The 26,450-nt window shown below is 50.1% G+C and overlaps 1 protein-coding gene across 11 annotated transcripts in view; it reads left to right on the forward strand.

Moving 5' to 3' along the window:
* Positions 1-26,450, forward strand: part of arhgap33 (Rho GTPase activating protein 33) — a 61,432-nt gene that overhangs the window by 28,100 nt on the left and 6,882 nt on the right. For all 11 annotated transcript variants that reach the window (XM_088621387.1, XM_088621392.1, XM_088621388.1 and 8 more), the window contains 19 exons: positions 1,532-1,623; positions 2,756-2,840; positions 3,886-3,972; positions 4,571-4,708; positions 5,449-5,541; positions 6,382-6,504; positions 7,511-7,588; positions 7,783-7,864; positions 8,650-8,715; positions 12,827-12,976; positions 13,457-13,559; positions 13,678-13,822; positions 14,833-14,915; positions 15,583-15,690; positions 16,536-16,681; positions 22,356-22,557; positions 23,135-23,271; positions 24,329-24,403; positions 25,398-26,008. In XM_088621387.1, the coding sequence (XP_088477513.1) occupies positions 1,532-1,623; positions 2,756-2,840; positions 3,886-3,972; positions 4,571-4,708; positions 5,449-5,541; positions 6,382-6,504; positions 7,511-7,588; positions 7,783-7,864; positions 8,650-8,715; positions 12,827-12,976; positions 13,457-13,559; positions 13,678-13,822; positions 14,833-14,915; positions 15,583-15,690; positions 16,536-16,681; positions 22,356-22,557; positions 23,135-23,271; positions 24,329-24,403; positions 25,398-26,008 (2,604 nt within the window). The remainder of the gene's footprint in view (positions 1-1,531; positions 1,624-2,755; positions 2,841-3,885; positions 3,973-4,570; positions 4,709-5,448; positions 5,542-6,381; positions 6,505-7,510; positions 7,589-7,782; positions 7,865-8,649; positions 8,716-12,826; positions 12,977-13,456; positions 13,560-13,677; positions 13,823-14,832; positions 14,916-15,582; positions 15,691-16,535; positions 16,682-22,355; positions 22,558-23,134; positions 23,272-24,328; positions 24,404-25,397; positions 26,009-26,450) is intronic.

A 26,450-nucleotide genomic window follows, 5' to 3' on the forward strand; every position in this document is an offset into this window, starting at 1 on the left:
GGCAGATGGCAGCCCCAAACGCACTCAGCCGCGGCACGGATACGCGCTGGCATCTTCAGGGCAGGGGCAGCGGACCAGCGAGCTTCCAAGATATGTGAGCAATGAAGAGAAATGACAGGCATGTGACCGGAACAGCTGGGGCAGCACATGGCGAAGCCCGATGCTTTTGAAACCTCACTGCTCAGCCTTGAATGTCTCGTCCCCTTTACCAAACACAGGACTTGCATAACGGGTCACTCACCCAGTGCGGGCTCTTGAAAGCTTGCAGGCTAAATGGACCCACTCCTGCAAAAATGCATTGCTAGTTCTTAGCTTGCAATGCCCCAGAGCTCCTGACCAAGAGAGTGGTAGAGCGCAGCACTCCAAGCAGACACTCTTATGTACTATTATACGCATTTCTCTTCCCTTTGTGGTCCAATCCAGAGGAAATGGCCACTCTCATGGCTCCAGACATTGATACCAGCTGGCAGTGTTGGGTGTCCTGGAAACTTTGCCTCATTTAAATTTACACACCAGCTTCGTCAGTCGAGATTTCCAAGCCTCCTTACCTTACTCTGAGATCGGTGCCCCCTGCGTCCCAGTACTTGGGAGAATGCTGTAGTGTCTTCTAGCTCATAGTTTCTCAGCTCTGAAGCGGTTTCTTGTCTAACAGCCGTGTGATTGATTAAATCGCTGTTTCTTTGATTTGCTCTCTGATTACTGGATCGTCGGAATTCGCTAACCTTGCTGTTCTGTTGTGCTTAATATCCCTCGTTAGTGTGCATAGGTCTGTTTGCTACTTCTGTGTTCAAATCCTTATTGGGCTGCTTGCCCTGATGCCCACCGGGAGAAATAAACCACATTGTCCAGGACAGCTTGCAGTGGGGGGGCTGGCAGCTGGGAGCAATCTGAATGCAGCCTCCCGAACGCCCTGCAGACTTCATTCAGGGTGGTCCAGTTCTGGTCTGGGAGGGGCCAGTGTGTGGAAGTTCTTTAGGCCATTTTAAGGCAGCAGCATATGAAGAGGAAGGAGAGGATTTAAATTTGGCTAAAGGGCAGTTATGTGTAGATGTAGGTCATGAGGATCTGAGGTGGAATGGAAAGCCACAGGCACACTCACCTCCCATGAGTTGGACCCAGCCTGTCTAAATTAATTGGCCATCAGATTCGGGTGGAGCTGCAGTCTGTAGACATCCAGGGTTGCACAAGATCCTGTCATTTGGATCCAGTCGGCTGTAAGAATCACAGTGTGTTATGGGAGTTGTAGTTCTAAATCTAACGACTTTGCTTGTTCCAAGAACGCGATTTGTTTTTGCTGTTTGGGCAACCTTTAGCCCAACAGAGTGCCTTCATGTTTCAGCCTCTCATTCCACTGCTTTGAGTGGTCTTCCGCAGCGTTAACGAAAGCAGCGAAGTCTTGCAGTGGAACGGTGTTCAAACGTCGCACCCCTGGCTGGGTAGGGAAGGCCCCGAGGGAGCGTGTCCCTGGGTGATCAGCTGAGGGTTGTGCCCTGCCGTGCTGTAACACTCCCTCTCTCCGCTGTGGTTCCAGGCAAGGAGCACGGATAACCTGGACAGCTCAGGGGAGCCGGGCTCTCGCTCCGCGGGAGGCAACGCCGCTGGGAAGGGGAAAATGAGCAAAAGGTGAGGACCTGTTTTTTTTTTTTTTTTACTCGGCTGCAGATTTTGTTTTTCCCCTCTCAAAATTAACTTTATTTCTCGCACAGAAAAAATTCACAGTAAGTACACACTCACAGATTATCAATCCCCTGTTAAAGAAAACCTTTCGAAATCAGGCGATTGTCCGTTATTGACCAGTGCAAGTGTGTGACGGGGCCGGATCTGCCCAATGAGAGAGTCCCTCCAAGCCCCGCCCCTTGCTGTCATCCAGGCCGTTTCCCTGTCCCGGCTCTGAAACGCCGGTCGTCCAGTCCTCCGCAGGAGAACAGGGAACAGGGATTCCCTCCACAGTCCCTTCCAGCGCTCCCTCGCCGTGGAGAATCTCCAGTTGGCGACGTTGCCCTCCCTCCTCCCTCTGAGCTCCACAGGGATCCTCTCCCCCTGCTCCCTCGCTCCCCACTCCGGGAGTGTCCCTCGCCTTCCACAGCCCCTGTTCCGTGAGGGACACCAGTAGCCAGCGCAGGTGCCGTGTCCCCTTGTCCGGTGGAGGAGCAGTTAGGACTGGAAGGTCGCGGGTTCAGATCCCGGACAGGGCGGTGCTCTCGAACCCCTCGCCAAGCCTCTCCGCCCGTACTGCTCCGCTGGCTGTGTGAGGATGAGCGCTGGAGGAAGTGGCTTTCAGTAACAGTGTCTGTCGGATCAGTTAATAATGGCTCCGATTTCCACAGAGGGTCCGGCGTGATCTCGGATTGAAATCTGGGAACGGGACTCTTCGTGTTGGAAAATGGTTGGGGAAAGGACGTGAAGATTTTTATTGTGAAGTGTTGTGCTGTTAGCCTCTGCTTGAAGAGGACTAACTGTCACCGTCTCACGGCCTGCTGTCCAGGCACCAAGGAATGGACAAAAGGGGGAAGGCTCCTATTTCCCACTGTTAACAGTTTTGTTTTTTATTTTATAACAAAAGCACAGCTGGCTGTGGTTGTGTTATCGGCGGGTGGTTTTTACCAGTTTGTTTCACGTTTTGTTTTTTATATCCTGTCGACCTGCATTTCCAGGTTGGTTTCTCGGCCCTCTGAGAGTTTCTCATTCCGTCCAGTTTGCTCGGACACTCGTCCTTGCTGTATCAGACGCTAGCCGGCGCCCTTGTGTTTTGCAGGCTGTCCATTGTGAAAGGTCACTTCCCGAAGCTGGTGGACTGTGCCCACTTCCACTACGAGAATGTGGATTTCGGAACGATCCAGGTAACCTTTGTCTCGAGCCCTGAAAGGAAACTAAGATATGAGAACTGTAAAAGATGGCAACTGCTGTCCCAGTTTCTCAGACTGGTTATAACATCTCAGTAGCACAATAAATTCATTGGCAGTATTTTTTAGAAAAAATGAATCAGCACAACATCGTGAACTTTTTATTTTTGCTATGTTTTCCTTGCTTGGTAAGGCGTTATCTGTCAGTTTGGGCAAAATAAAAACGATCTTTCGAGAGCGAGTGTAGGAGCAGAGTAGTAACTGGCCCCAGACAGGGAAAAGAAGGCCGTTCACGTTGTGTTTTCGACAGTTTTGTACTCGAAATCCAAACACATCCCTGGCGCAGCCTGCAGTGTGTGGGCTTATATAAGAGCCTGAGGTGGATGCAAATTGAAACGGATCAAACGGCTTATGTCATGAGTTCCTCGTCTTTCTCCTTCCACTGAAATATCACCCCGTATCACAGACTAAAAGATCTGAACATTCCTCATTAATCTGAACATGAATCATTTTTTAAATGATGTGTTTAGTCTGGTGTGTGTGTGTTTGTGTGTGTGTGGGGGGGGGGGGTGGTCTTTTAAGCCATTGGCAGGACTGAAGCCAATCTTTTTTCTGTCTGATGACCTTCAAAAAAATCCAAGTCTCACGCATCTACATTTCAAGTCTAGGTTGATTAAAAATGGAGCAATGCAAGTAAAACTATGGTTAGAGAAACACGTGATTTTGTTCATTAACCCATGCCTTTTTTGAAAAGAAACCATCAGTACAGATAGTTTGCAGTCACAATTTTCAATACAAAGCCTCACGCATTAGGGGTTTGGACTCTTGAGAGCTGTGGTAGTATGATGTAGAAAAAAAAACCCTCAGGTTTTCCTTCTTCCTGTGTGAAAGCCTGGTGTTTAGATTTTTGCAGTGAGCTGCTGTAGGGTCCTGTCCAGGTGGGCTATAGTTCTCTCAGGGCGATGAATGATACCGACGCCCTGACGCGCATCTGCCTGGAACGGCTTGTGAAAGACTCTAACCTCTGTGTCTGTTCTCTCAGCTGCAGTTCGCCAGTGAGCAGAACAGTGCCAACTGGGCATCTGTTACAGGCAAGGACCTGGTCTTCCTGGTACAGGTGTCATGCCAGGTGAGCATAGCCAGCCTTTCCTGATGAGACGCGCCTCCGCCCATTGAGTATTTTGATTCAGTGTGTGTTGTGGTTGGTTTCTTTTTTTTTTTCTAAACATGCAATATACAATTCATTGATAGAGCCAAAACATGCCTCACAAGCAACAACTTTTTTTTTTTAAACAAACACTTATTATTAATACAATGCGCACAGTAAGCAACGCACAACATAAACATACAACATACAAGTTTTGGTTGGTTTCTGAATTGACTTCACCAGCCAGGAGCATGTAAGTAATTAAGTGTTGGAAGATCATTTAGACTGCAGAGGAATGGAAAATACAGGATTCTAGGCATTTCATTTAGGGTTTCGTGATCTGCCACAGAAGACTAAACGGGGTTTGCTTTATCAATCCCAACACCCAGTCCCATTCTCATATCGCACCTTTCAACATGGAGATTTCTCGAGGCACTGGACATAAATTATACAAAAAACCGTGCTGTATATGGAGTATGTGATGAAATCAGCTGTCAGTGCCGCAAGGGCGAACACGAGCCGAAGGAAACGGATTAAGGGTGTGACGAGCTCAGCGGTGTGTGCGTGTCTTTGCGCTCAGGGGAAGACCTGGCTGGTCCGCAGGACCTACGAGGAGTTCCGGACGCTGGACAGTCACCTGCACCAGTGCATATACGATCGCCGTTACTCCCAGCTGGTGGAGCTGCCACCCATCGAGGAATTCAGCGAGAGGCTGGAGGTAGGGGGCGTCTCTGGTCCGGCCATGCGCGTCCGTCTTTCGTTCGAGCCGAGTCGAAAAGGGGCTGGAGCGAAATTCCCCAGGAGTTGTGTTGAAGCTGACTTCCTGGAATCCAGGAAGAGGTCCGCTGATCGACGCACCACGGCGCCTCTCATTTTAAGAGCTGTGGTGTGCGCCTGAGGCAAGGATGGCGGGAGGAAGTAATTCTGAAAGGGCTGGGGAATGATCCTCAAAATTGCTTCGGCAGCATTTCGCAGAAGCAGCGGTCCTCCTGGCGGCTGACCTCAGTGAGATGCAGCAGGCGGTTTGGGTTCCGATCAGCATCGGCGCAGATCATGGTGTCTTTTCAAGCTTGGGTTATGACAGCAGTGGCGTTTGGGCTTGGTCAGAGAGAACTCTCAGGGCTCAAGGGGCGACAGTGACATCCGCCCCATCCCCCATGACTTCCCGGACCCCTGCACGTTTTCTTGACATCCACGAGACGCACCCCCTATCCCGATCAGCGCTGATGCCCCTGTAGAGTCAATGCAGTGAATGGGAAGGTGGCCTGACTGCCCCTCCTCATCCTCCCCTCACACGTGGGTACAGCAGTCCAGAGATTCAAAAAGAAACCACAGGGTCAGTTCAAACTGGGTGCTAATCTAACACAAACTAATTGAGGATTCTTAGACCGTCTTAAAAACAAGGTTTCCTGCAGCGGGCCGTGTAAAGCCTCTGCCTCGCTCTGTCTCTGTTCACAGCTCTTCACCCCTCTGCTGTCCGAATACCTGAACCGCCTCTCCATGATCGTGGACAACAAGCTGAACTGCGGGCCTGTCCTCACCTGGATGGAGGTAAGGCGCCAGCGCAGCCTGCTGGGACATGTCTGGACTCGCAGCTCGCAGTGGTTCAAACCAGCCGCCGAGTCCCGATGGCTTTCCCAGAAGTCTGCTGGAAAGCCCTAATACGGGAGAAGCTGGGCAGGAAGGGGCGGGTCAAGCTGTCAGGACCAGCAGGGTCCTCCGGTTCTTCTTTATTCTACCTCTGATCTTACCTACGTCAATGAGGCGATTATGGGCATCAGTCGAATCATTAGGGTTCTTTAGGTCTTAATCGGTTGTGAGTTAAAGAGCACCTGTAAAATCTATCCAGTGTCTATCCAAGGCCTTCTGTCTGGCTCACTGGGCTGATTAAGAATGTAGACAAGCCTGCAGCTATTGTGCATATTAGTGTTTATTTATATGCATAAGGAAACATCATGAATGATTTTCACAGACACAACCTGCTGCTTATATGTATATTTGTTGATCACATGGTGGAGCAGTGGTTAGCATTGGTGTCTCACAGCACTAGGGCCCTGGGTTCAATTCCCACGCAGATAGCACCCCAGGAATTGTTTGGATCTTCTCCCTGGGTTTCCTCCAGGTGCTCCGATTTCCTCGCACAGTCCTTACTCGAGTACGTGGGTTAATCGGCGTCTTGGAAAATTGCGCTTGGTGCGAGTGTGTGCATCTGTGGCTGCCCCGGTGCTTGCTGGGATGGGCTCCGGCTCCCCACAGCCCTCCAATGCATAGGGTGCTTCCAAGATGGATGGTTCTCTCATCTAAACGCGTGTTAGCAGATTTCGTCAGCTTGGTCTCCTGGACCCGTCTTTGACTGACCTTCCGGTTTTTCCGTTTCTCCCCCGCGGGCAGATCGATAACCGAGGAAACCGGTTCCTGCTGAAGGAGGAGGCGTCCCTCAACATTCCAGCCATCGCGGCCGCCCACGTCATCAAGCGCTACACGGCGCAGGCCAGCGACGAGATCTCCATCGAGGTGCGTCTCGATTGGCCGAGCCTGCCAGCTGATTGGCCGAACCTGCGAGCTGATTGGTTGGCTTAAACTGTAACCTGTACTTATGGGGAAGGAAGATGTTAAATACCAAAATTCTGCAATTATTTATGGAGCATAATTGTAATAATCGAAATAATTGTGTGCTTGGGCTACTAGATGCATGGTGCGCAGGGAGATTCCACTATAAACATGACTCTTGGTCAGTGGTTTATGGTAAAGAGAAAGGAGTGAACTTGTAAGGAATAAAAGTCCATTCTGTCCAACTTTATCTCTCCACTCTCTCCTCCACACACCTTGTCCTGTTTCATCCTCCTCAAAATTATTTCCAGCTCTGTCCCTGAGGCGCCCTGATTGCCTATTTCTGGGTATCTGTGCCAGGGATATGGGTGACCCGTGCCGTTAAAGGTCTCTTTTGGGACTTCTCAAGTGCAAATGAGACAGGAAATTCGGAAACCATTCTTTTCTTTTCTGGGTCAGACGCCAGCTGTGGGGGGAGGGTGGGGGACGAGATCTCGGCTGCAGTGGGTTGCTTTTTGTCTGATGCAGCTTTAAAACAATGGGGTTCAGCTCCTGAGTGCCTCTGCTTACTCTGCCTTCAGATTGCAGGATGAGGGCTGTGGGCCGGAGGCCAAGCGTGAGACCAGGGCTCACCCAAGCGATAGAGCACAGCAGGCTACCGGCCATTGCAATCTGGTGGGATTGTAGTGGGTTAGGGTATGCTCAGTTTTATGCACCATACCAATCCCTGTAACTTGCAGGTCATTTTGTCATGTTATCAGCAAGAGCTCCGTCATTCCAGAGGGTAGAAGTAGTTAGAGATAGTGCAGTGGAGAAAGACGCTACACTTTATGCTGATTGCACCTGGCACTTGAACACTGGTATTATATGATTAGTATTATTTTCCGTCCGGCTCGGGTATTCCCTGGCTCTGAAACGCCGCCAGCTGTTTGTTACCCTGGCCCTCCGGGACACGTTTTCCTTTCCGCAGGTTGGCGATATCCTCTCGGTGATCGACATGCCCCCCAAGGAGGAGACGAGCTGGTGGAGAGGCAAGCATGGCTTCCAGGTACAGATCCGTCTTTCTGAGAAAAGCCCAGTTTTACAGCAGGGCCGCACAGGGGTCAGCACAGCCCAGTGCTGAGCGGATTCTGAAAAGGATGTAGTGGCCCTGTGAGCAGGGCTGCACTGCTCGTTCTGCACCTCGTGCTCGCTGCAGTCTCAGTGTCCCGTCTTGACCCGGTGCCTGTCGATCTGCCGCAGGTCGGCTTCTTCCCCAGCGAGTGCGTGGAGCTGATCAACGAGAGGAGAGCCCAGCCCTCCTGTGCGCCGGCGGCCAAACTAGGTGAGCGTGCCACTCACCCTGCTGTGTGGGAGTGGGAGTGGGGGGGGCTCTGGGCTGGTCGCTGAAAGGATGGGGGTTCGAATCCCAGGTGGAGCACTGCTCTCGTGCCTTTGATTGAGGCACCTCACTCCGATTTCTCCCATAAAACGATGGATAAGTCAACAGAAGCTGTCTTCACTGTAAATGGGAATTTGTGCTCAGTTGACTTCATTCCAGCATCCATTCCGTTATCATTAGAGGCCCAATATATATATATATAGCAGAGATCTCAGGACAGTGGCCCTGGACAATGACACAGTGAGCAGTTCCAGGTGTAGGACTGAGAATGAGCAGCTCGAGTCCAGATGTACTGGCTGGTCAGAGTGGGTTTTGGCTTCGTCGGTGGCTCTGTGACGAGCCGGTCAGATGAGGTTGTTGGATTAGCGTTCGAGGAACGGGCCGGATGAGCAGAGACTGCATGAGGAGAGGCAGAGCTGTGACATCACCGATTCAGCGCCTTCAGAATGATTCAAAGTGGTTGGGGTGCCTGCCCTGCAGGTTTGGCAGATTTCGGGGTGTCATAGTAGTTGGCAAGGCAGAGGGGAGTGGTTCTGAGGGTGAATGGAATTTGGGGGAATAGCAGTCTGGCGAATAGAGTAGAAACGGACCGCCTGGGCAATGGGGGTTTTTCTGAAGTGAAACTGGGATGAGGCTCAGGGTGGAAACTCAGGGAAGCCCAGAGAGCAGTGTGCGTTCAGCCCAGCCATTGACACCCCCCTCCCAACTGCATGTCCTTGTGCTTTCAGATGTTGACGGCAGTAACGCCAAGGCTGGGATAGTTGGTGTCCAGCGCCCTCCTTCTCCGACATCAGGTAAAAATGACAATTATTACTAAAGACATTGAGGACCCGGGTCTTCAGCTCCCTCTGTGATGGGGCACCTTCTTGGATCTTACAAGAAGAAGCTCTTTTGCACTGGCTGGAGTACAGATCACACAAGATGAAAGGTTAAGCCAGCCGATCGGCAGGGCAACACGTAAACAGGCTGAAAGCAGAGGCAAGATGAAGAATTTAGCAAGAGCAGAGGCTTTGGCCACCTGAATCCTTAGAGCAGGGCTGTGGAATCTTCCGTGACCACAGGGAGTCAATATCTTTTATCCGTTCAACATCCAGTCTAAAAACAAATGCCATCCTTTCATCACGCAGCGTCTCACTCTCTGTCACTCCAGTAGGGCCATTTGGACAAGTTTGTTCTAGAGGAATGAGTGCAATCTACTGGACCATAGGCCTAACAAAAAAGACTGCCTGGAGTGCAGCAACACCAAACAGCATGCCTATTGAGGATGGAGAACCGAAGCTCCTTGTTTACCTGGTACAGATGACCCGATGGGGGTGAAATCTGCCCCCCGGAATAAGTCAGGAAGCATCTGTCTGATATTCTGAGGCCCATAACCTAACAATGGAGGCTGGCTGAAGGGAGCTCCCCTCCTTTGCTCACAAGTTCTCATTGTGCTGATAGAATGCATATCAGTGGCTCCTCAACATAGGAAGAACGTGCATTTGGAGCACATTCTGTGAATTCTCCATGTACTCTGAGTTGCTTCTTTATGTTATCAGATTGTCATTTTGTCTTGGTGTTTGTTGTGTTTTTGTCGTCTTTCTCTCTCTTTCTCTTAGTTCTGCATCCTTGGTTCCTAAGACTTGCTGGTAACTGTTTATTACAAAGTATTTTCCCCCCCTAATTTACTGACATATAGACAAAGCCATTCACAGTCATTCACGCAATGAGCCACTGTGGTAATCTCACGCCATTTTGGCCATGAAAGGGTACAGACCTTTTCCACAGTTTCAGGATGAATAGCTTTCAGGGTTCACAGCTTTCTCCTCTCACTGGAAATCAATTCTAGGTGGTTGTCCCAATTTTAAGAGGGAAAAACAAGGAAAAGGGGGCAGGTTTCTGTGGTGTGGACAAGCCATTCCTTTTCAGCAGCCTTCAGTGGGTCAGTTTTAGTTCAAATTACAGGCTGTGTGATAATGAAGAATACACAGACACTACCTCGCACTCTCTGTAATATCGCAGTGGTTAGGGTTACAGCCTTGCAGCCCTGAAGCCCTGGGGGGCTGTCTGTGGGGAGTTTGCACGTTCTCCCCTGTTTGTGTGGCTTTCCCCCTGGAGCTCCAGTTCCCTCCCACAGTCCAAAAACATGCTGGTGGGTTAACTGCCTTCTGGGGAAATTGGGCCTGGTGCGCGTGAGTGTGTGTCTGCTCCCCCACAACCCTGTGTTAGATAAAGTGGTAAGAAGAGGGATAGAAGTTGTTTTTTTTTTCCTGGAAGTTTTTATAAAAGCTAGGAGAGCCTAATGCATGTTGTGTTAATGCAAGGACAAAATCAGAGGTAGTGTCTCCTTCCGTTTTAGGCTAAAAAAAAAAATCTGTGTCCTCAGTACCCCTCTGCCGCAGGCCCACGGATCTCTTTTCGAAATAGAAGTTGAAGTCTGAAGGGAGAGGGCTGAATTAGTTGCATTAAGACTTAGGTGGACTAATTAAACAAACCTCAGCTGGGGGTTTGAAGAGACCCAGAAATGGGACTGGGAGCAAGGACTGGGGATCCCTGCTGTTAGATCCTGCTTGTAGCCTTCGGCTGTTGTCCCCATATGTCCATGTGGCACATTCCTAGAGCCCAGTTACACTGCAGTGCACTCTAGACCTGGGCTTGCCCTTCTGCAGCCTTTCCAGTCCTCTCTGCTGCTGTACACCACACAGCAGCGCTGCAGCGTGGGGGCGTGAGGTGGGGCGGTGGCTCTGTGGCTGAGGATCTGCGCCTGTGGCCGGAAGGTTGCCGGTTCGAATCCCGTGGCTGGCAGAGGAATCCTACTCCGTTGGGCGCCGTATAAATGGTCTGACCCCAAGCTTCTCTCCCTGTCTGTGTGTCTCATGGAGAGCAAGTTAGGATAAGACAAACCCCCTAACACAAGAAATTGTATAAGACCAATAAAGTGATCTTATCTATTTTCTGAGCGCCGTAAAATTACTGGCTGTGAGTGATTAAAACAAAATGAGGCTTGTTGTGTATATGAATTACGGGCTGTGTCTCTGAAATAGAAGGTCTTCTGTTTTTTCGTCCTTTTGTGTTGCGAAACCTCTGTGAGTCATGCCACAGCAGTGTCCCAGCTTCCCAAAGTGTACAGCTTGCTTTGCAGTTCATCCAGGGTTGTCCAAACGCCACACACGACACGGGTGTCACAACAGCACCTGCCTTTTCAGCTGTGGCGTGCTCGTTAAGGTGCATGTGTGGACTGTCCGACGCATCTGATGAAGCAGCAATTTTCAACTTGTTACACTCCCTGAAAACAAGCAGAGCCATTATCTGAGAAGTCAGGTGTCCTGCCACAGAGCAAATCGCTCCAAAGGAGCACCTTTTTGCATTAATTTTCCCCCTCTTTAAGAATTCAGTGGATTATATTGTGTTTTTTAGAATCAGACCTCATTTGCCAACTAAAGAAATGCAGTACGAGGGGAAAGCTGTGAATCTGTGACCCAAACAGAGGGACTTCAGAAGGCGATCGCTGTCCTTCATAGGAGAGCCAGTATATAATTCTGAAGGAAACACTAAAACGCTATTAACCAATCTGTGTTTTACCTAGTATGTGATACTCACCTTGGCCAAAATATACATAGTGCTGCCACCCTGCGAGCTTTGACGGATTAAAATTTAATTTCAGCATTTTTAATGTGTCCAGAATCTCTAATCCAGGAGTCCCAAATTCAGATTCGTTAAACAAGCAAGTTAATTGTGTCAAACCATTGTGATCACGTGCAGGTAGGTCTCGATTTAGGTGGCAGATAGCTCCCTCAAAAATGCTGCTTAATTCCAAAATGTGTACATTAAGAGCTAATCTCCCCCCAAAAAATTGGATATAAATGGGGGGGGCAGGGGGTTGGTAGGTGTCCCCTATTTAGTCCCAACAAGAAGGTAGAAAATACCGATAAAAAGAAACACTGTGCGCTCTGTTTGATCAGGAGTCTTCTGCCGAAACGTTACAAACCGATTCATCCTCATTTGAGTTTTAGCTGATTATTAATAGTATACTGTTTCACTAATTGAATTTTAAGATTATAGGATAGTTTTGGTGGGGAAAAAAATGAATCACAATTACCCATTTTTATTTCCACATACTGTGGATTTGAAGATTTTTTTCACACTATAACCTACTTCTTTATAGTTTTATTTTTGGGTTTATACCCTAAAACAAAAGGCACAGAGTAAGACAGACATGTAGTTAGTAAGCACTTGATGCTGAGAGATCAACAGACTGATACCAAGACTGCCTGTGTGTGACCACAGCGACTCTCTTGCCCTGGGTGCACAGCTGAGTAAACCGAGTACCCTCAGGCCAGGCGTGTTCAAGTGAGAGCTAAATTCAGAGGTGGGATATATTGGTATACGTTAAACCAGAAAAGTGCAAAAAAGAGATGGTAAATTGAGGACTGCCTCTATGCGTTTCAGTTCATCAACAAAAAAATGCTTTGTAGTTGAGCAGTTAACTCAATTCAGTTAAGACACCAAGCTCCTAAATTCAAACAAAAGACTGGTGTTTGGGACCCCTGTTCTAACCCTTTGGCTAATACCATTGCATTAATTCAACACTCCTGATGCCTCATGGTTGCCAGTACCCGAAAGTGATACAGCAGTGACTGGTCTCACACTCCTGTGAAGGCGTAGCCCAGCCATTTTCTGCTGTTCAGATCCGAAAATTTCGTCCGGAAACGGTGTGTAACGTCAGTTACCCCTGGATCGCGCTGGTTCACTTTGCATTCACCCATCTGCCCAGACACAGGCCAACCCCTCGGGTGCTTCTCCCCAGTTTCCTCCTCCTCCTCCCCCTCCCCCTCCTTCGTCCCCGAGTTTGGCCCCGTTGCGTCCTGCTCTTGGCCCCTTGCCATTCCTGCTCTCAAGTTCTCCGTCTCCATCTCCCGGCCCCAGTGTCCAGGAAGCACGGCAAGCTGATGGGCTTCCTGAGGACCTTCATGAAGTCCCGGCCCAGCAAGCAGAAGCTGAAGCAGAGGGGCATCCTGAAGGAGAGGGTGTTCGGCTGCGACCTCGGGGAGCACCTGCTCAATTCGGGCAGCGAAGGTAACCCCAGATTTCAATCCAGGAGCGGGCGAAGTACGGGCTTCTTTCAGGTCCTTCAAAGGGCAGCTGAGGTCCCACTTTCTCAGACCGGCTAGTACGTCTCGGCAGCAGAATGAATTCACTGATTTTATGGGGGGGAAAAAGTCACAAATTTCCAATCGAGCACACAATCGAGAACTTATCGTGAAAGTACGGTAACTCACCATGTAGTCGCAAACTCGCATTCGAGCTCCCGAGAACTGTGACATGAAACATGCCCTTCCTGCTCCCTAGTCACTGTAATGGCTACTGTAATGTGATGTGCAGTGAATAAGCAGAGGTTGTGCAGCTGACATTTCACCACAGAAATGTTCCAACATGATCTGCGTGCAGAGTTAACAAATCAGTAGTGTTCATCGGCCGGAGCTCCAGGGTCCCTCTTGAGTTCCCTGCTCGGGGCAGGAAAGGTTTCAGCTGCCTGATCCAGTGTGCCCACCTCAGTCCCTCAGGTGCTCAGGAGCTGTTCGGAGTTCATCGAGAAGCACGGCGTCGTGGACGGGATCTACAGGCACTCTGGGGTGTCCTCCAACATACAGAAACTGCGGTGAGAAATCCACACTGCTTGCCTGGGTTGCGTTTCTCCAGACTGTTGGGTCTTGGTCGCCCCCTTGTGGCGAGTCTGTAAAAGGATCTCCCCCCCCCCTTCTCTCTCGCTCTCCCAGGCACGAGTTTGACAGCGAGAACGTGCCCGACCTGACGCGCGACATCTACATGCAGGACATCCACTGCGTGGGCTCCCTGTGCAAGCTCTACTTCCGCGAGCTGCCCAACCCCCTGCTCACCTACCAGCTCTACGACAAGTTTGCAGTGAGTGTGGCGCAGCGGGAAGGACCGTAGTGCATCGCACTGGTTGGAACTGAACTGACAGGAAGACGCTGGATCTTTGCTGGTCCCTTGAGGCGCCCAGGCTGTGCTGCAGCGAAGGCTGACCTTGATCCTTGAGGGCCCCTCGGCTGCCTCGCTGTTATACCAGCCTGAGCTCCTGACAGAATGCAGGCTCTTCCCCTGTTGTCTTCAGTGACCCTCTCGCATGGCTCTGTTCTGTTTGCTGAAAATCTTTGTCAGTCTTCTTTTGAACTTTAAATCGGTTTAAGCTGATCCCGACAGATCTAGAAAAACGAACCTTCTGGACATGTAGAGGGGAGCTCTTGATGTTAATAATGAGGAACTGTGATCATGATGATGAAGAGTTAGATCTGTTAGGGAAATGTGATGGATTAGAGGCTACAGCACTTCATCTTGACAGCGGGTGTTCAGTTAACCTTGAGCTGCTGTGATCACGTTTTTGAAGATCAGTGTGAATGAGAGACTGCTGAATGAGAAGCTTGGTTCATTCTCACCCAAATTAAGTTGCATCATTGACAGCCAGAGGCTTTGTGAAAGTGGGAGACACTAGTGGAGGCTCCTAGTAAATTGTTGATGCACGTAATGCAACTCCTGATTGTGGATAAGGCTTTTGGTCAGTCGGATCATTAAATTTAAACCTCGTTTTTCCAGATGTGCACCCTACAGTAGACTGGTGTCCCGGGGTGTAGTCCCAGCTTGAGAGCTGTGCCTGTCAAGATGAAGGCTCGGGGTTGTTGCAGGCAACCTTACCAGGGATACAAGGCTTTCTAATAATAGATGGAGGAATTTTAAGCTGCTGATGTGATCTGCATACTAGAATCAGGTGTAGCAATGTCCGTCGAGCAGAGCTAGAATGTGGGCCAGTGTCTTGTGCATCATTAAGAAAGTGTCTGACTTGCTCTTGACGGAAGCCCTGATCTATTTTCAGGAAGGGCCTAGGCTCCTGATCGCTCTCTCTCTCTCGCCCTCAGGAATGCATGGCCTCGACGCCTGAAGACGATCGAATGGTGAAGGTGCACGATGTCATCCAGCAGCTGCCTCCCCCCCATTACAGGTAGGAGCCAGCGGCGTGTGGGCGTGGCCTCAAGTCAGTCACCAATCGCCTGCTGTGGGCGTGGCATGTGGGCGTGGCCGCGGTGATGTCACTGGCCCTGTGCTGCAGAGCAGTGTGAGATGGAAGCCCCTGGAGGTTTCAGACTTATTCGCCCCTGAGCTTCACAGGGCTGCTGATCAGCTCAGCAAGCAGAGATACAAGTGGATCTTAGTGGCCCAGGTGTCTTGAGTGTGCCCCTTGCTTGCCGCGGTTTGGGGATTCCCAAAGTAGTGCCACCCAGGGTTCAAACGGGGCAGGGCTGGGGATGAGTCAAGCAAGAGGGTCTTGGCTCCCGGCACAGTTGGCATTCTGAGTGATCAGTTGGCACTCTTGCTCTCCCGTTCAGTGCAGCAAAGTCTGCCGGCCTGCAGCTGATAATAAACCAGGTCTTAAACAGTTGCCCATTGCAAACTGGATGATAGTAGAATTAAAAAAAACTCTGAACTTCAGAATGTGGAAAGTGCACAAACGACATATACTTAGGAGTTCTGGGGCGAGATGGCCATTAGGCTTTTCCTGACACATGGTTAGATCAGGATGATTGGGTGTCATGGGAATCTGCCAACATCCCTTAAACCAAAAGCCTTTTGATTATTTTTTTTTCCTGTCCTAAACTGGACCCGACCAGGACCCTGGAGTACCTGATGAGACACCTGTCCAGACTGGCGACCTGCAGCAGAGAGACCAACATGAACATCAAGAACCTGGCGATCGTCTGGGCTCCCAACCTGCTCAGGTGAAGGCGACTGGGCTCCTCCTTCTCTGCTCCTGCTTGCCATCTGTCCGCAGGCCTTCTTGTAGTGGTATCCTGATCCAGTCTCTCCTGCGCTGCTGAGGAGCCAGTCATATAATTAATTCCTTACGCTGTTCTGGACACTCCACTCGAAGAGCTGTACAGGTCGTGGGGATCCCCTCCACCCCCACCTGAATGATGTAATGGCAGCCAGCATCACACAGCAGCTCTCAGTGGGGAGGAGAGCAGAGTGATGAAGCCAGTTCAGAGATGGGAATTATTAGGAGGCCATGATGGGTAAAGGCCATTGAAAACCACTAAGAACAGGCCAGTGGTTCCTTTTTAAGTCTTGTGAGATTCTCTGAGCAGTTCAATCACAGTGGAAAAGGGCACTGCAACCCGCTCGCCTGCCTTCTACATAAACGATTATCACGAACATCAGCATTCTCCTCCTGCCAGAGTTCTGCATGCAGAAAGAAAGAAATTTTAATTTACCCCCAAAGGGGCGGTGCGCTGGCTCTGTGGCTCAGGATCTGCGCCTGTGGCCGGAAGGTTGCCGGTTCAAATCCCGCGGCCGGCAGAGGAATCCTACTCCGTTGGGCCCCTGAGCAAGGCCCTTCACCCCAACTGCCCCAGGGGCGCTGTATCAATGGCTGACCCTGTGCTCTGACCCCCAGCTTCTCTCCCTGTCTGTGTGTCTCCTGGAGAGCAAGCTGGGGTATACGAAAAAGATGAATTCCTAGTGCAAGAAATTGTATATGGCCAATAAAGTGATCTTATCTCTTATCTTAAGTCCCTTTTGATCTCAGCTTAAGACCCCCCCCTCTCCCCCCATTGTGTCTCGGCAGGTCCAAAGAGATCGAGGCTGTGGGGCTGGGCAGCGCTGAGGCCTTCAAGGAGGTCCGAGTGCAGTCGGTGGTGGTGGAGTTTCTGCTCAGCCACGTGGAGCTGCTGTTCAGCGACTCTTTCACATCCGTGGGCAAGTTCAACACAGGTAGGAGCCAAAACCACCTGGACCTGAACCAGATCGATACTGTATTGATCCCATTAGGGAAATTGCAGTGCAACAGCAGCTTAACACAGCAACAGTGTAACGAAATTGATACAATAATGCAACAATGCAATACATACAATACAGTCAGTACAGTCAGTGAAAAGTGCACTCAGAAGAGTTGCTCACAGTCCAGAATATACAAAGAACAAACCAGAACAGTACACAAAACGTTGTATTGCACATTATAAATATTTTGCTAAATATGTTTGTGTAATATATAGAGGAGGGCAGACAGCTCTACTAGTTAGTGTTTTATCAACGATCTCATTCAGCATGGCTGAAAATCTTGTTGCATACTCCTACATCCCTTTGTGTAAAGTTTTGGCGGATCCAGCCATTTCCTGAAAGAAGCCAAGGTACTGGCTACAACTGCATGGTGGAGCAGTTGGTTCTGTACTCCCACAACCCTTTGGGTAAAGTAGTCCCTCCTGTCCCGATGGGGGATCCCACCCAACTGTTCTTAGGAAGGAGCCATTGTACTGGTGTTGGCGAAGTGGCTGGGTAGATTGTAACATGCTCCTGCCACCCTTTGTGTAAAGAAGTGTTAGGACACAGCCACTGTTTTGTAATTTCTCCTTCAGACCCTATCCGTGGCTTGTCAGCGCTGGCCATCAGTTCGCTGATGTGCAAGGCCACTGTCAGTTTGGTTGTGTGGGTCACGGTGATACTTTTCACGGGGAAAGCTTTGAAATTGGGAGGCACTGAGGCCAGTCGGTCCCTTGGAAGAGGTGCTTGTGGGGAGAGGTGCTCCAGGAGGCTCTCTAGACAGGTTTGCACCCTTCGGGGCGTGTGGTGTATTGCAGAGTTGGGACCCATCGGCAGCAGCCCGAGGGTCGTTCTGCGTCCGCTCGTCTTCGGGTTGTATTCCGGTCCTCCCTCCCCCCACCATGGCGGCACACTCAGCACGCTGTCTGTTTCTCTAGCAGTGGACCGGGCCTTTCGAAAGATCCCGGGCCAGTCCCAGAAACGCAGGCTGCTGAGCCTGAGCGAGGCCCGAGATCAGACCCGGCTGCCCAGGGACACGGGGGGCTTCTCCAGATCGCGATTCACATCCCAGACCAGCATTACAGAGGCAGAGGACTGACACCGGGGGGAGGGGGGGTGTCTGTGTGTGTGTGATTGCTCACATTTGTGAGCAGGGGTCGGCCGATGTGATTCTTTTTTAATCTAATTGTTTAATTGAATCCTTGATGCAGTTTTCAGCACTCTTCCTTTACAGCTGTACAGACATGGAGTGCTCTTTTTTTTTTCTTGCATGCAGTAGAATGTACCCAGCTGGATCTGGACAATTGCAGTTGTGAAGGTTTTTTAGTTTTCTTTAACACTTCAGTTAGTTCAGATCTGGGAGAGGAGGAGGAGGTGGCATGGACAGTCAATTGAATAATTAGGAGAGAAGGTAACAGCACACATGGAATGAAAGCCAGGAACCTCTCTGAGAGTCTCAGCCAATCAGGAGACAGGAATGATGCCCTCCCACTGATTGGTCAGGGCGGTAGTGCCAGGCTCCGCCCCTCAAGACCAATCCCTCTAGGTCTCTGGCAGCTGCAGTGTTAAAGAGATGTAGAAAACCTACTGGGCTGACCATCTCATTGGCCGTTGTTGCTGCAGACTCTAGGAGGACTGCTGAGGAGATGGTCCTATTTTGCCATCTCAAAACCAGGCTCTTTCAGGCTAAGCCTCAAGACTTAAGAATTATTTTGCTTAAAGGCAAATTTATTCTTGCCAGTGCCTGGCATTTGTAACACCAGATCATTGTAACAGTAGTATAGGTAAAAATGCTGCCTGCAGATCCTTATTAATTCTTGTGAATTGATGAGTAAGATTTAATAACTTTGGGGAATTAGCCTTGGAGAGCTTGATTTTAAGGAGGCTAAATGATTAGCAGCACATTTATGACTTTTTTTTTTTTGTCGACAAATCTTTTTTGTGTGTTTGTGTTTCACTTACACTTCTCTCATCTGTTGACGTTGTCGGAGGGGATTTTCAAACCCTCGACTTCCAGGTAGCCCATATCTGGTGTCTTGCTCTGCAGTTTCCAGATTTGGCTTCAGATTGAAATGTCAACGCTTGCTCCCAAAATAAATTGGCAGGGACCTAGATTTAATGTGGCATTTAAGACAGCTTTCTGGACACTCCACTCAGAGCTCTTTACAGGTCATGGGGATCCCCTCCACCCCCACCAGTGTGCAGCCCCACCTGGATGATGCGCCAGTCGGCTCCCCACACACCAGGTCTCAGTGGGGAGGAGAGCAGAGTGATGGAGCCAGTTCAGAGATTATTAGGAGGCCATGACTGGTGAAGGCCAGCAGGAAATTTGGCCAGGACACTGGGGTAACACCCCTACTCTTTTCGAGAAACGCCCTGGGATTGTTAATGACCACAGGGAGTCAGGACCTCAGTTTTAAGTCTCATCCGAAGGACGGCGCCTTTTTACAGTATAGTGTCCCCATCACTATACTGGGGCATTAGGACCCACATAGACCCACATGTTTGTATGGACATCAATTTTAAATACCTCCGTTTTTATTTTATATAATAGATTTGTCCAAATACTTACAGGTCAGGTTTCTGCCAACTTATCTTGGGAACGTAAGCAACTTTTTTTTTGTTTGCACAAAGGCGTTTTTCATTCAGTGAGCGCGATTTTCACGTTGGTGTGACTCCCCACCTGTTTACTCGGGCCCTAAAGCGCTTATTAAAGACTAGAACCTGCACAAGGAATCAAACGGACCGATTGCTGGAGGGATCTGTCAGCCATTCTGCGGCGTTTGTAATGTGCTTGCTGTAGCTGAGGAAGAAAACTCTGAATCGGATGTGGTAGTCAGACCCTGTATTTGCAAACCTGTTCCAAAAGTGTGAGCGACCGTAAGCCACTTTTATTTCCTGAGACCATGCTTTGTTTTTAAATCCTGTTCTGTATTAAATCTGTCATTGAAGACACTGTGGATTGTAGGGCCCAGTGTAATTAAGTGTGTTCGCAGCCAGCAAACACCCTACAGTCACAGTACAGTATGCTGTTTGTAAGTATGAGCTTCCCAGCATTTTCAAAATGACTGTTTTACCTGCTAGGGGAAATCTGGTCACCAGGAAATAGCAGGTTCTTAAGGAACATGCATTAGCTCTTAATCATACTGTAGATTATATATATATATTGTTCCTTGATTTGATTATGGTATGGATGGCTTGGGAGTTACTATGTTCATTAGCAATTTGCTACAGCATATCTGATCATGCCTTTGTTGTCTGAAGGGTAAAGCAGACATTAGGGAATAATGTTCGACGAGCTGAACAAGCTACCGTCTTGGTTCACTGATGCAGGAAACATGATGGAATCCTTAATTCTTGAAGATGGGGAATAAGAGTGCAAGTGGTTTTTCTTGTTTCGGAAGTGTTACAAGGTAGACACGGAAGGAATTTTGCATTTTACTTTTTTCCTTAAGAGAATCACAATGAAATTAAGAAAAAAGACTTAAAAAAAAAAACATGTATAGAGACAACTACATCAGAGTCTACCATTACAAAATGTAGCTTTAGCCTGGCAGTTTTGAAGAGGGCTAGGAATCCCAGCTTGTGGTGAGCTGGTTCCAGGTTTAAGCCCCTACTCTGTTAGCAGTTTGTTTGTCAGTGACCTTGCAGTAGGAGCTGTGATTGACTCCCCTGGATCTCTCTTTCCCAGTTCTGGGTAAAAGTCTTTGCTGGATGCCTGTTATATCTTTTTCAAGCGTCATTGACTGTAAATCCAGAATGCAACAGACCATTTTAATAGAGCTGACATGAAAGAATACACGTGTGTACAGTCTTTGTAGGAAAATGAAATTTACCCAGCTAATAGAAAGTAGATTATTTTTTGTAATAAATATCCACATTTCAAATAAAGGTGGTTGATTGATTTTGCTGCTTGTGACGATTGAATTTTACTGTCATTTTGTGCAAGGCTGGAAAAATAAACTTTACTTTCCCCAACTATGCTGTAGAATTCAGGTCTAGATTATTGGAAATCGTGTTTTTGTAAGTCTTCATTTTCTTTTTTAGCTGTGTTATGGTTGCATATTTGTATGCAGATTGACTGCCAGTGATGTTGCTGTTGGAAATGCATGCGCTTTGTGTAGCTAGCTGTGTTAGAGATGGCCTCACTTCATGTTACTTCAGCGAATGCTGTCTTAACGTATTGCTCCATTTTCAGAGTTAGCTTGTTATCTACAAAAAAGGCCGTGACACAGACGTCGTGGTTTGTGGGTTTTTGAGGCAGTTTACAGAATATACTTCTGCAGAATGTAGTCTTTTCTCCCCTTGATGTCTGTGATATGGTTAGTGAGTGCACCTGAACGACACCTTCTCCAAGACATCTTGCAGGTAATATCTCTGGCCTCCGTGTGGCTCATTTCCTTGCTTGTCCAGCCCATATAATAATGCACTGTGGAACCTTCCCCCCCAAAATCCCACTGAGTTGTACAGTGCCCTGCTGCATAAGAATGGCCACCCTTGCCTTTTAGACTGGAAGTCCGCCACCCAACACGAGGCACAAAACCGAGCACACTCAAACACAGCAGTATCTGATGGCTCGGTCTTCTGCAAACCGCAGGGACTGAAGCATACGCTCATGCAGACGGTTGCCCTTTCATGCTTTAGCCTACAGAGCTATGGGCCAAACAGGAAGATGTTCATTTTTAATGCAGCGGGGCTCCAGTTCGTTGTGTATTTGCAGGACGCTTCCTGGTGCAATCCCACAATGCATTCTAATATGGGCTGGGGCTTAAGCAGCAGCCGCTGGCAGATGATGCACCATCTTGCCTGTCCTCTTCTTTGGCTTTTGCTGCTGCCCGCTTAGCAGTCTCAGGAGCGCCAGACCAGATCAAGAGCCTAACATTGTTTTAACACGTCCGTGATGGCCTCTGTCTCCCAGTGATTCTGCGAACTGCAGCTGTTGATCGTGGTCAGAGTTGACCCTGGCTTCCCAGAGCAATACCCGACACATCGTGAAGTTAAAGCTCAGCTGTTGGCACCCCAAGGTTAGCTGTGTGGCGCAACGGGAAGCTGATGAGTTTGATGCAGCTCTCCTGGCGGAGGGTTAAAATTGGACAGTACATTCAGACAGGCAAGGGCAGAGACGAGACACCTGGCAGCGCCGATTTCTGTTTTCGTCCGCTCGCTTCTCGTTCTAGAATTGCCTACATCCACGGTTTCAGATACGTGTCAGAATCCTCTTCGAAGCTCTCCGATGGCGTCGGAATCTGCCGTGTTTCCTGCCGCTCTAGGGTAGTCCCTTGGCGCCAGCAAAGACGTGGTCAGAAGTGGGCCTATCCCAGCAAACGCTTCTCGAGATGCTCCCGTTTCCCGGGGGTGTGTGCCCTCTCTGCCACTGGCTGGGCATCCTAGCGCTTGGCAAGCCTGGCACATTAACTTGTCCTTTGCGCTGCGCCTGCTAGCGTCTCGACCCGCAGTGCCAGGCCGGCCACCTTGATGCAAGGCAGGCCTGGGTCTCTCCGGTGTTTACCCTCCAGCTTTCCTGCAGGATGTAACAAAACTGCGCTGTTGCCTCTTTAACTGTGTTCTAATGATGGCTGTTGTTGTTGTTGTTGTTTCTCTTGTGTCTTTGTTTTGTTGCGGTTCTCAGGGCGGTGCTCCCTCAGCCGGCCCAAGTCCTTCGTCATCTCGTCCCTGTCCACAAGGCTCCTGTCCCTGGAGGAGGCCCAGGCGAGGACCCAGGCCTCGGCCCACCTTCAGTGCTTGCAGCAGGCCCGGCTCCTGGCTCTCCAGGGCCCGAGAGAGGACTTCCAGGGCCGGTTCCACACCGTCCTGGATTTGCCTGCCGACAGGTAGAGTCTCCGCGGTGATGGTTTTGTTTGTCAGCAGCAGGGGGCGACACCTTATTGCCATATCCCAGTGGTTCCCACTCCTGGGGAAAATTGCCCCTGGTGTGAGTGTGTCAGTTTATGTCCAAATTCCCCCCTGGCCTTTACCAGTCATGGTAATAATAATCCCCCTCTCTGAACCGGCGTCATCGCTCTGCTCCAGTTAATCTGCTAACATGTTTTAGGACTGTGGGAGGAAACTAGAGAAAACCCACACCAACCCGGGGAGAACATGCAAACTCCACACGGACAGCCCCCCCCCAGGTCTGGAATTGAACTCGGGGCCCCAGCGTTGCAAGGTGGCCACTGCGCCACCACGTCACCCCTAGGGAGGATCGGTCTATCTTTTAGTTTTGCTCCTTTACTCAAGTGTGGAAGCAGTGTCCACTCCGTTTCAGTTCCCACATCACGTCGACTTGCTTCGCTGTGTCCTTCGTGACAAACCTTCTGATCACAGTAGAAAGGATGGCGCGGGTCGCGGGGGGAACACCGAGCCGCGCAGAAGGAATCTCAGTCTGATCTCCCCCCCCCCCCCCTGCAGGCGGAAGACTGGGATGAAGGTGCGGAAGTCGGCGGGGGGGAGCTGGAAGACTTTCTTTGCCATCGGGAAGCAGGCATCCGGCCGCCGGAAGCACACCAGGATCGGCTCCCTGTTCCAGCCAGGGACGTCGCAGGCCGGTAAGGTCATGAGCCCCCTGTGGCGTACAGCTCCTCCACACCAGGCAGAGCTGTGACAGGGGCTCTCTTTCTGATATAATCTCACAGTTTACTAGACTAGATCAGGTTCTGCTCCATTTCACTTGGTCTCCAACCACGTATCTTGATGAGCAATCGCCACTGGCATAAAAACTATATTTAACGAAGATAAGATCACTTTATGAGCCATATACAATTTCTTGCATACCCTAGCTTGCTCTCCATGAGACACACAGGAACACAGACAGGGAGAGAAGCTTGGGGGTCAGAGCACAGGGTCAGCCATTTATACGGCGCCCCTGGAGCAGTTGGGGTGAAGGGCCTTGCTCAGGGGCCCAGCGGAGTAGGATTCCTCTGCCGGCCGCGGGATTAGAACCGGCAACTTCCAGCTACATTACTGTAGTGAACTGCTGGAAAACCAGGGGTTAATAGAGCTTGAGGTGAAAAGTGTTTTATTTCAGCCACTTGTCTTCTCTGCCTTTCTTAGCTTGCTGGTGATATACCCCCTCTAGTGGTGAAATAGGCAGCAAACAAAATTACTTGTCCTTTCCACAGAAATTCTTCATATGGCCACCTTTGGCACTAGACCAATTTGTCTAGTGCCGCCTATAAACACAGTTTTGTGTTTTAAAGTGTGTAAGTGGAAGAATTTGGGAGAAAAAAGTGCCAAATAAAATCAAAAGTTGTTATATTAACTTCTGAATGCAGACTCTCAACTTGACTTCACCTGCCAAAGAAACAAGTAAAGGTTTATTCCAGGTGTGAATACTGGAATATATCAGCATGGAATAAACCTTTACTTGTTCCTTTGCGGTCTACAAATGCCGACGCAACTCCCTACTTGACTTGACCTGTACCACCTGTATTTCTGTTCCTGTATTGACTCGTATTCCTTCCAAACTATTTACCAGTGTAATAGGAAAAGTCATTAACCAAGGAAAGCCCAGGCTTGCAGTGACAAAGGGCACCTGTTTTTGTCACTGCTCGAGGACGTCGAGAGCAGCTGTCCCCATGTTGCTGTTTATTTCATTCTTCTCAGGCACACGAATGGACACAGTGACCCTGCGTTCAGCCAAGAGTGAGGAATCCCTCTGCTCTCAGCACAGCGGGGCAGGTGAGACCATCGCAAACCGTCTTTTCTGATAACGGCTGCAAATACCAGCCACGCAGCAGAGCAGACCAGTAGTGTGTCCTCCGCACTCCGGGCAGCCCCGAAGATTTACATCGATCTCGGTGTCCGCAGGGCCTAAATTAAGCCACTGAAGTCAGACAATTGATTCAGTTACCTCATTAAGAGCTCGGGTGCTGGAAGACCTGAAATATGCTGAAAATCTAATGGCCGGAAAAAGTGATCACTATTGTAGGCTACGTCTCTGCGGACCACAGAGTCCAGCCCCAGGGAAAATGAGCTGTCTTGATGTTGAGACAAAACAAACACAGCACAGAGGTGAACTGTGGTATCCGCCCTCATGAAAATAAAGACACGTGATTTTCCTCTAGTACAGGAGTGCATTGCTCCAATTGTAGGGATACACAATCTGCCTTTTTGTGTGAACGGCAGAAAACCGTTACCTGGCCCCGACAGTACTAACCTGTGGCTCAGCCTGTCATTTAATATGCCTGACCTGCTCCATTCTTCAGAGACCTGTTAGCACCACGGGGAAAACAAATATTGCGTTTAAACAAGAGAACATTGCCTTTAACTGCATTGATTACTTCATAAACAATATTGCCTCATGTATCAATATATTGCAATCTGTTTGCAATAATATTGTACCATGCAAAGAATATTATCACACTACTGTTTGATTTACACAAGCAAACGGCAGGAAACGTGTTAAGTGAAGGGACAAGAAGCTGACTGTATTTCTGTGTCGGTTTGCACAGACATGAATTGAATAAAATACTGTATGGGAATGCCGCCCTCAAAATCCCAAAACAGTTCCAGGATTCCTCACGGGTTGCTTGAGTCTCATTGGTGCCGATGTGTTAATAACAGTATCTCGTGGTGACTCAATACTGTGTGTTCTCCCTGGCGCCCCCTGTGGGCGGTGTCCGGTCTGGACTCCGTTCGTGACGCGTGCCGCTTGTGTCGCCCTGGGCCTCAGGCCTGTCCAGGCTCCAGCGCCTGCGCCGCCCCCGCTCCAGCAGTGACGCGCTCTCGGTCGCCATGGAGGCCGAGCTCCTGCCCGAGCTCAAGCCCAGCCGCTCCTACGACAGCCTGCAGGCCGAGGAGGACCCCGAGGGCGTCTACATGCTGCCCGACTTCTCCCAGGAGCCCGCCCTGTGGCTGGCCGAGGACGAGATGGACTTCAGCCCCACCTTCCTCGAGGAGGGCGGCGGAGGGAGAGGAGGAGGAGGAGGAGGAGGAGGAGGCCCCGAGCTGGAGCCGCTGTCCCCGCCGCCGCCGCCGCCCCCCGCGTTCCGCTGCGGCCCCCATCACCTCCAGCAGCCGCTCACGGAGGACCCCGACTCCCTGCTCAACCAGTCGGAGGCGGCGGCCCGGAAGAGCCTGGTTCTGGCCGCCGCGGCCGCGCCCCCGCTGCGGTCCCTGTCCTGCTGCCAGCACCGGGCCCAGGCCCAGGCCGGGGAGCTGAGCAGCCCCCCTCCCGAGAGGAGGTCCTTCACTCGCAAGGTGGCCCACGCCCTCTCCCCCAAGGGCTCCAGATCGCCCCCTCTGGACATTTCCGACCCCATCGCCATCAGCGTCCCGGCCAAGGTGAGCTCTCATCCCGGCCCGCGTCCGGAAGCCTTGCGTGTGGAAACTTACCGTCCGTACGATACCTGCATGACTGCGCGTCGCCCTACACAGCTGGTTAAGTCTCTGGTTTTTTAAAGTGCTGCGTCAGAAATATGTTTTCATTTATGAGATGTTAAAACCGAGGCCCTGACTCTCTGTGGTCATTAAAAATCCCAGGGTGTTTCTCAAAAAGAGTGGGGGTGTAACCCCGGCGTCCTGGCTAAATTTCCCATTGGCCCTTACCAATCATGGCCTCCTAATAATCCCCCTCTCTGAACTGGCTTCATCACTCTGCTCTCCTCCCCACTGAGAGCTGGTGTGTGGGGAGCGGACTGGTGCATCATCCAGGTGGGGCTGCACACTGGTGGTGGTGGAGGGGATCCCCATGACCTGTAAAGCTCTGAGTGGATTGTCCAGAAAA

This window comes from Lepisosteus platostomus, chromosome 26, assembly GCF_059453375.1.
Source record: "Lepisosteus platostomus isolate fLepPlt1 chromosome 26, fLepPlt1.hap1, whole genome shotgun sequence".
NCBI classification, from domain to species: Eukaryota; Metazoa; Chordata; class Actinopteri; order Semionotiformes; family Lepisosteidae; genus Lepisosteus; species Lepisosteus platostomus.